Below are 10,288 nucleotides of genomic sequence, written 5' to 3' on the forward strand. Positions count from 1 at the left end.
CATGAATTCTAGTTGAGAGGGGCTCTGAGAAATTCCACAAAATTTTTGAGTCAATGCATTTTCACCCCCCCCACACACCCCACACTAATACAGGCCCATGGCCAGGATTTTTTTTTGGGGGGGGGGTACTAATTTTGAAAAAGGGGACTTTTTTCCAAGGAGGGGGGGGGGCAATTCTGTGAAAAGTGGACTTTCTTCCTCAAAATTAGACCTTTTTTGACCAAAAAAGCTTTAAAAATTCATGGGCCTACACTAATATATGTAGTACAGTATTCATGTTAAGCCAACTTGCTTGCTGTTGTCATGGTTGTACTGGCGAGCTTTTTTACTAGACCTATATCCATCTGCATACAATCTGATTTTGGCAAATGAAATTTCTTGATAACCATCCCGTTCATAAAGCAACCCTAAATGATTGTCATCAATTGATGTGAGGCATGAGTATTCACTTCCTTTGCTGTACACATTTAAAAACCCTGACCACGCTCATTCCATAGTCAAAACTCCATCGTAGAGTCATGTTAACTCTCTGAGACTCACTAGCTGGGTTAGAAAAGAATGTTATGTTATTATGGAGAAGAAGGCTTCCTTGGCATGACGGATCTACTAGGGTTGCATCCATTCGTAGTTGCTCTATCGGAAATGTGTGCCCTCCATCTGTGCTTGTAAACCACATCCGACATTTACAGTGGAAATGCTTTTCATTTCTAACATTGAAGAGTAATGTACCATTTGGTAGTTCTATCATCTGTCAAAATAACAAAATAATGAAATAATTTAAAAATAAAACCAGTAATTATGGAAGCTGGTATGCTGGGAAGGAGAAGTATACGGCATCATTTTCAAAGAATAATACTTCATTTGGAATTGAACACTAAATTCTGAGCAATAGTGGCTTATTGATCATTGCTTTAAAAAAAGTTAAAATGAAGTTACAGGGTACAAATGATATGGCTTCACTTTTATCGGTAACACAATTTATGGGTATGGTATAATTGGATCTCAAGCTACAGCTAGGCAAGATATTACATACTGCATGTAGGCTACTGACCTGAGGTTCCGATGGAGCAAAATCCCCTGCATTTTTGTCCACACCATAAGGTAGTCCTACAGCATGTGCTCCCTTATGCCATGTGTCGCCATGATCTGAAAATTAGTGATACACAAGAACACTTTTAATAATAAGCGCTACCTTCATAATTCTGACTTTTCAACACATCAAAGCAACAGTTGATGTGAGTGAGTTTATAAAGGGGGAGTAGTGAGTTGGTGCAGCGGTGGCTCCTTAGCCTTGCATCACTGAGTCCCGGGTTCAAGCCCCTGCCATGCCCAAGGACTGTATGTGCACCTGTATTATCCCAATGCAGGCTCACTCTCTCATACGTTTTCTCTGGGTTCTTCAGTTTCCTCCTGCTTTCAACATCGGTGATTAGTTGTTTGTTATCAAAAACTTCCTGCACCCAGTGGAATTCTGGGAACTGCACCTACATGTTGATAATGGTAATGCGGATAGGTTTGCTTCAGGTTCGTCTGCAATACTTGATGCCATCTGATTCTGACGATTCACATATGCCTTTACACTTGTGTATTAAGCTCTCATCGTACAGACTATTAAAAAGTATAAAAAATTTACTTTACCGGGTACTTGTGAGTGATACCTTTAGGAATACCCTGCAGTACCCCACTGTGGCGTTTATGTCTACAGTTTCTAGTTTGGCAGTTTATCATGTTTTCATAATAGGCCTATGTAATGAAATTATTAGTTTCCCGTCACCCGCCCTCATGTAACTTTTTCATACCTGCACAACCAAAAATCAAATTTGATCAAAACTTTCCTTATTTTCATATAAAAGTCATTTATCTGAAAATTGAGATGGAAATAATCAAAATTGAAGCTCTCAAAATGTCTGACATGCCCTGCTGATCATAATCAGCAGTTGTAGAGGATGTGGTAAATAATGAAAATTCAAGGTTTACCTCATCATGTTTCTAGTGATTACAAAAATTGCAAATTTCTTTTCATTTTAATAAAAACAAATTCAAAACTTTTCTCAATCTGTTGCAAAATGTCTGTAATGATGATCTAAGCATTTAAAATACCTGTTTTGAGATAAATGAAAGTTTTGACAATAATGAAATTTTCCAAAATAATGAATAATGAAATCATGACCTCATATTTCACTGAAAAAAATGTGACGGGAAACTAATATCATTTCATTTCATTAGCCTTACATGAATGTATGGTAAAAGTTTAAAATCTGTGTTGACAATATAATTTAGCCAAGTGTACCCTACTACCCTGGGTTTACTCACCATCACTGTAAATGCATATCATCATCAATTTAGGGAAACCAATAGAGTGTCCACATGCAATCAGTCTTCCTTTCTTTGGAGCATGCATCTTCTGAATCCCATACCCTGGTCCAGGGCACCAATGCCAGCCTTCAAAATCCTTGGATTTCACTCCCAAATCTACTGGAGGAGTCCATGAATAGCCCCAATCAAAACTTCTTGTCATAAAAACTGATGCAGGTCTGCGGGGATTACACCGATCACGGACACAAAAACAGTACAAAATAATAATGGAACCCTTCTCTTTATCTATGATAATATTGCCAAGATTCAGTCCATCAGGAGTCGCGTCTCCATCGTCTACAATCACCTCAGTTGTATCGAAGCTAGAGCCACCATCTGTAGAGCGACGCATGGTGATCATCTTGGCCGAAGCATCCCCGCCACTAACCTTGCGACCTGCCGCGAATGCCAAGATATCACCCGGTGGTGTGCGAATCACAATTGGCGTTCTGTATTCTTTGATTTCTGCCTGTTGTCCTGATACCCATATTACCTGCTCCTCATAGATAACAGGGTTGATAGTTGCAGAAATAAAACTGATAACTGAACAACTAATCAAACAATAAATAATTTGTAATTTGTACATTTTAATACAGGCCTAAACTTTTTGACTACACAGTACAGTCGACATGCGATGGTGCACCGTGCAGTGTGGTGCTCACTGCTCAGTGTAATGACTTTCGGGTCACATGATTTTAGTCATGTGATTTTGTTTACAGTGATAAATAAACAAGAAATGTCTTTAAAAAGAAAGCCCATGAATGCAGGGGATTCTGTTCTGGCAGAGTGGGCATCCGTCATGGCGGTCTATATAAACCAGTGCATTATAAACCAAATACTTTTCTTCCCCCCCACTTCTGAGGCAAAATCCCCCAAATTAGGGGGCCTACATAAATGTTCACTTTTTGCGGCAATTTGCGCAAAATTTGTCGATTCCCCCTGACATTCACTTCCCCCCCATCCCCCCTATGAAATTCCTTGTGCCACCACTGGATCTAAGTTGATCATCTAACCCTGAATTTACACTAATTTAGGTGTCCTTTGTCCGGGGGGGTCACCCCATTGTGGCGTGTACACCATCCGTGATAATAAAAACGCGTAAAAAGGGTACCGTAGTTTTTCGTGGGTAGGCATGATACGCGCATATCGTGTTTAGGGTGTCAAAAACATGACAGATCGAAAAAAAGGGTAGCAAAATTGCAATGGCTAATACGCAAAAATTAAATTTTGGGTATGAAATTTGATACAAGGAATAAAATCCCTGTTTAGAGTGTTAAAAAAAGGCGCATGTTACCTGTTTAGGGTATCGTTTTAGCCAAGGGTTAAATCCTTGTTTAGGGTGCTTTTCAAAAGTTGATTATCATCGATGGTGTACAGGCCACAATGGGAGTGACCCCCGGGCCTCACCCCCAATTTTTCTTGCCCACCCCCACGTTTGAGGAAAAAACCCAAAAATTAAAGCCATATTATAACATTTGCTGAGGAGGACGCCCTCACTGAATTTTTTAATTCATTTTTTTACACGATTAAATTGTACTTTATTAAACCAATATAGCCTGCAAAAATCAAGACTCTAGGTGCTGTAGTTTTGTCAAAATCAGAGATTTTGAAGAAAAGGCGGATTCAGCCCTTTATTATTACGATGGAATTGTTAGTTTAACGCATACACGATGTTCATAACACACAGTACTACGCTGGCGTCTTGTGACGGTGATATACACAACAAAGGGTCGTACCACAACATGACCGAAGGAGTGGTAGGTATTGGCGACATGTGCGCTGGTAGTAAATTCAATTTTCTTTGCTTTGAAGTAGTTGTTCGCTTAAAAATAAAAGGGATATATCTGACAGTAAAAGCTAACATTTTATGGCAAAGAAATGCTAATCTATTTTGTTTGAAAATGTTATAATATTGCTTTAAGTAAATTTCCACTTTTTGCAGCAATTTGGCCCAAAATTTGTCAATTTTGCCCACCCTGAAATTCACTTTGCCACCCCCCCATGTAACATAAAATATTCCTGGTGTCGCCACTGGTTTTTACGTTTCATATTTGAAAGAACCAATGTATAATTGCAATATTCATAACCTCATTAATATACGCGATACATGCATGCGATCCAATCATTTTTATTTATTTGGCAAAACGCATAACGCTGAGTGGACCTCCGCGCCGTCAGCGTAAGTATTAGTAACCTCCGTGTGCGCCGTGTTGTGCGTCGAACAAATTGCAAAAGCGCTGGTCGCTGTATTTGGATTGCACGCTACCATATTTACACAGATTGTGATACGCGCTTCTGTTATTGGTCGTCATATTTAGAAAGATCGATTTTTGGAAAGGCAAAACATAAAAATTGTTATTTTTTGAGGAAAATTGTGTGATATTTTGTAAAGTGAAGACATGAAAGTGACTGTTATGAATGAGGTTAATAACTTTGCATCGGTAATATTTGGGCATTGTGAAAAATCTAAACATTTTGCTTTGGACCTCGGATATTCCTCAGTTCCAAAGGCAAAATGTTTAGATTTTTCACAATGACCTCCAAATAACCGATGCGCAGTTATTAACCTCTAATGGAAACCACAAACCAAAACTGGGTGCTATCAAGCAGTGTAATTTACCCATTACCAACTTCAAAGTAATGCGCATATTGCCTTATCCAACAGTCAAATATGTTGAAAAATCACTCATGAACTTGCATGTTCATTTATAAAGGGGCAAATACTAGGTAGATTATTGACTTTGGTTTTAATCCTTTTTGGTAGAGCAACTGGACAATTCGTTCTTTTTTCTAGAAGTATTTTTCCGGCATATCCAACCTTGCCGTAATTTTTAAGTCATCAATGGTGAAAAGGGTGCCCATTATAAGAATTGTCTATAGGGACTTTTTTTTTTTTTTAATTTCTATTTTCATTTTTGGGAAATCGGGCTGTTCCGATTTTTGTGACCTTTTGACCTCGGTAATCAGAATGAATCCAATTAAATCGGAACATCGGTTAGCAAGTCTGCATTCGAAAATCAAAATCTACACCTATGTGGGACGATTAAGTCCATATCTTCCATCAGGCTGTATGAATTTCAACTGGAATAGCCCAATGTCTGTTCAGTAACAAAGGTGGGGGCATTATGGGAAAAATTGAGGTACCTGGAAAAGATCTACACAAAAATGTCAACTTATGTTGAATATTAAGATTCCTTTATTCCTCTAGTCATTTCATCATATCAATAACATTATCATAATCCTTTCTATATATATTACATATTTACAACGACTGTTACTTTGGCACTAGCATCCAAGCCAGAATTGATATCTTACATTTCCCATAATGCATTTCTCCCATTTTAATTTTCTGTATTAATTTGCTATTTAATTCTATACTGTGTCTCGACACATTGAGAGTAACGCCAAGCTGGATTTTGAAGTGGCAGCTTCAAATTGCGCACGATACCCTAATCCTGTGGGGCGTATACACACGTGTAGAAGGGCGATTTGGTCAGACGCTGGCGACGCAATCATATAAACGCACAGATTTGAGTCTGCCGCTATAAAATCCAACATGGCGCGCAGACATCGACTATCATGTTCTTTCAACACATATATTCAAGTGCAAGCCTTACAATTGGCTTCTTTAGAAAGCAAAAATTATGGGAGATATTTATCATTTTCTACCCTGGTATCCAAAGATTTGTCCTCTGAATATCAAATCGTGCATAGCAGATACACATGTATTGATCCCGGGTATTGATTTAGTTTCCCTGCCGTACAATATAATTATTTCCCAGGCGTTGTCGCTGTGTGGCGATACTCTCAATGAGACATAGTATAGTGCAACATGGGTTGATATATTTAAACGAAATGTACCTAAATGAACAGATCCCATCCATATCTGGCAAAATTTCTTGACTATCAGCCCATGTTTAGCCAGTCTATTCTTAAAATGAAAATGAATCTGTGCAAAGTAATGGGGGTGTATGCATCATGTTGCAAAGGATTATGGGAATGGTAAGATATATACTCTGCATCCAAGCTACAGTATGATATTGTACATGTCACTCAGATTGGTATGGCATATTTATGTTTATGTATTCAGTGTTAATATTTCTACAATAAATAAAGAATGATTGGATAGTATGTAAGTTGATGAACTTGATGGGCTGTCCTCCTTTGAATAGATTAAAACATGTCATCAGCTGTCTGATTTGGTAAAATGATCTAACTTGAAATTAAAATCGCTCTTTCGAGAAAAAGAGCTGTAAAGTTTGAACACTTGACGTTTTTCTTTTTGAATAAAATAAATTATTAAACAGATCTAATGTCTTAGAAAATATAAAAATCTCATTATTTGGTGGCATGGTGGTGATTTTAGGATGTCACAAATGGAAAGAGCGCCCTCACATTACCCATGATATGGATTTATCTCAAAATGTCCAAATTTCAAGTTAGATCGTTTTACCAAATCAGGGCCAAGCAGTGCTATGCTAAATCTAAATTTTAATTTTCAAAATGTGTCAAAATGCCAGCATATGTACATTCGAAAATCAGTAAAAATCTCAACATTTGGAGATGATCAGATACTTGGCTAATAAAAGACCAAATCTTTCCATTTTATGGGAAAACTTATTGTGCCACATGTACATGATACATAACATGCATTTTGAATACATAATTAACACACTTGCCCTTTCCCAGATGACATATTTTAGAATATGGAAAAGGACAGTTAACATCAATAAATTGGTCAACTTTAGTCTTCCTACCTATACTAGTGATAGATCTATATGGAAACCTTAAGAATATAAATTATAATGATACTACATTGTGTATGTTACATAGTCACTTAATACCTTTGTCCAATTTTACATCAATGTTTACATGCACTCTAGAGTACATCACAAACATGACAAAAATTATTTATATCATATAAATCTCATACCAAGCAGGAATATATAATCAAGTGTACAAAAATCTGCCTCATAAAAAGGTTTATAACATTTCATTAATTCCATGATTTGCATGATGAAGATGGTGACAGAAAGCTGAAGCACAATTCTTCCTGAAAATGTACAATTATTTTGAAGTAATGATTACATTACTCACTCTAAAATAAATATGGAGGGTGACATGTTTAGCAATGCATGGGAATAGATCATTATCATAAATTATATGAATGTAAATGCAATGTTTTGAAACATGATACCTAACGTTTAACAGGTGTGTCAAGCATGATCAGTGTTTATCATCAGATGGGAACAATTTTTTCCAGCTGACGTGACAAAATCCACCGGTGTGTTCAGGATCTGTTCCTGCAGGCTGCTCAGAGGGGCTTTCAGAGTTATGCGGGGGGCTTATGGCTAAAATCACCAAAACAGGGCTGATTTTACATGATTTTTAACAAAGTGCAGGGGGCTTTAGCCCCCAAAGGCCCCCCTGGACATGCCACTGAAATCTGATCAGATGTTTAAACAAATTTCCTTGGATTTTCCAATTATGATTATGGGATGGCCCACATTTATATGGGCCTAGTTCTTTTTCAGGTAATTCATCAACATCTATCATGTGTAATTATTGTTGTATATATGATTTATTGGGAACTGAAACTGTAGGATTTCAAGACACTAAGGGACCGCTCAATATTTATACCGGGGAAGTGGAATTTCCCCCCTTGTGTTCACTCACAATTTTGGATTCCCCCTAGTTTTCCCCTTTTTCTCTATTTAAAACTTAACATTCCCCCTTATAGTAAAAATGTCAGATTCCCCTCAAGACCCCCCAAAAATTTTGGATTCCCCCTTAAATGTCCACCCCTAGTGTAAATATTACACCAACATAAAAATATTAACTAATTTATCTTGATGTAAGTAGAATTACTTAAAATTTAAAAAAATTACTTAAAAAATTCTCAATAATAACTAACTACAATTTAAACAATTGAACTTTTAAAATATCAGTGATTTTTCCTTTTCCATTGCATAGATTTTTGAAAACTAGAATCCCATACAATCCACTTGTATGTTTGTTTCTATGCAAAAACATAAGCATGAAGAATGAGAAAATGCTACCTTTTGACTTTCTTGTTTGTTTTTGAAAAGATATTGACACCAGATATGTTCATACAATCCAAATAATGATTGCATATGAGATCACATGCCAAGCTTTCCCATTTTCTGTAACTGGAAGCAATGAAAAACTACATTATGCAAACTTATACCAGTATTTTATACAGAAAGTATAATGTTGTAAACTATGCACAACTCAATGATGAAACCAATCATGCTAAGTAATGCTGTCAATAAGCAGTTGCTCGCTAAGGTCGGAGACTCTGCAAAGCGTGCACAAGCATTGACACAACACCTAGCAGTAGCACATATAACTCTGTTCGAGAAATTCAGGGACTGAGGCCTTGGGTCATCAACTTTTTATTTGGTAGGTATGTGCTGCTCAGGCTTTCAAAAGTGACAAAATGAATACAGCTTATAAATGGATGAGAATGGTTATTGGGTGATGAAAATATTAGCACAAACAGGCATGTGTTAAGCAAAGAAGGTTATGTTACAAAATGATGGGAACATGACTGAAGCTGAAATAGGTCTTGAAGTGGCAGAGGAACATGTAAGAGTACCCCCAGGGTAAAAAATTACATGTTTACTATAAATTGTGATAAAGCATGTACATTGTTATGTTATATACAATAAACATTGATGGAATGTTTAGCTTATTACTTTACATAATTCAGTCATAATTCCTCACTATTGAAATCAATCTCACCCCTCTTGGCATATGTATATTTAGGGATTCAATCATGTTTTACCGTTGTTCATAACGATGCGGTCAGCGTCAGTCTGCGCTGGTTTTTTCGAGGGCAGCTTTAGCTGCCCGAGTAAGTAAACCACGAGACGCTACTGGCGCGAGTTGTTAAACGGTGATGAACAACGGTGAAACATGATTGAATCCCTTTCAACAACGAAAAGAAGCTAAAGATCGTAAATTCATATGATTATTTCATGAGGAGTGTCAGTTAATCATTGCCACTCAGCCTTGCAAAAACGTCGATGATTTCTCTGTTGATATCCGCAATAAAACCACAGAATAAAACTGCAATGTTTAGCCGCTACCTGAAAAATAATGAATTAAAGTTGTAAAGCTTGCGCACGCACACATGTTCCAGGCATGACGAATTTTACGCTCTCGCAGAACGCGTAGTCTCGCCAAGCGTTCACGTATACGCTACAGTAAAAGTGTGGGTTCATCACGGATTAACAACGGTTGACTCAGTACAAAGGTATAGGAGGAGTTGTTGAAACATGAATAAATCTTGAAAAAAAGTTTTTGTATCCAAATTTAACAATGGTATTTGATTTTAAAGAATCCTTTCACACTTTGAGGGGTCAGTGACACAAAGACTAACTCCATTTTTTTGCGAAAATGAGATTTTGAAATCAAAATTTTTAGAAACTTGAGCATTTTCCAATAAACACACAGAAGTGACTCCATTTAGCACCCCATTGAAATCAATGGCCAGTGAAATATAGACTTTTAAGTCTATGTTTCACTGGCCAGCTACAGTTAAAACTACATTTAAACTACATGTACAAGGTCCGTATGCACAAGAGCTAGACCGGGTCTAAAGTTAGACCTGGTCTTAGTGGAATTTAGTTCCACCAGGAATGGTTCTTTACTATTATTTCCTTTCAATAGTAGCTAGCAAATTCTAAAGATGTTAATGCAAAGTTTAAAAAATCCTTTCTCCTGAGACTAAATTCCACTTAGACCAGGTCTAAATTTAGACCCGGTCTAAATCTTTGTGCATACGGACCCAAAAGTCAATGTGGACCATTATATTTAAACTCATTTTTCTCAGAATGACCAAAATGGAGCTACGTCTTTGTGTCACTGACCTCTCGACTTGTCCAAGCACACCCATGTCATGTGACTT

The 10,288-nt window shown here is 37.1% G+C and overlaps 1 protein-coding gene across 1 annotated transcript; it reads right to left on the minus strand.

The window, feature by feature from the left end:
• Positions 1–335: 335 nt before the first annotated feature.
• LOC140151229 (sialidase-1-like) lies at positions 336–2,984 on the minus strand. Its single transcript, XM_072173493.1, has 3 exons — positions 2,314–2,984; positions 1,052–1,146; positions 336–748 (listed from the first exon to the last, which is right to left on the minus strand). Exons 1-3 carry the CDS (start codon positions 2,939–2,941, stop codon positions 446–448), a joined length of 1,026 nt encoding a protein of 341 aa, XP_072029594.1. The 5' UTR covers positions 2,942–2,984; the 3' UTR covers positions 336–445.
• Between the last annotated feature and the right edge of the window lie 7,304 nt (positions 2,985–10,288).

The sequence above is a fragment of the Amphiura filiformis genome, chromosome 4 (genome assembly GCF_039555335.1).
Source record: "Amphiura filiformis chromosome 4, Afil_fr2py, whole genome shotgun sequence".
In the NCBI taxonomy this organism is placed as follows: Eukaryota; Metazoa; Echinodermata; class Ophiuroidea; order Amphilepidida; family Amphiuridae; genus Amphiura; species Amphiura filiformis.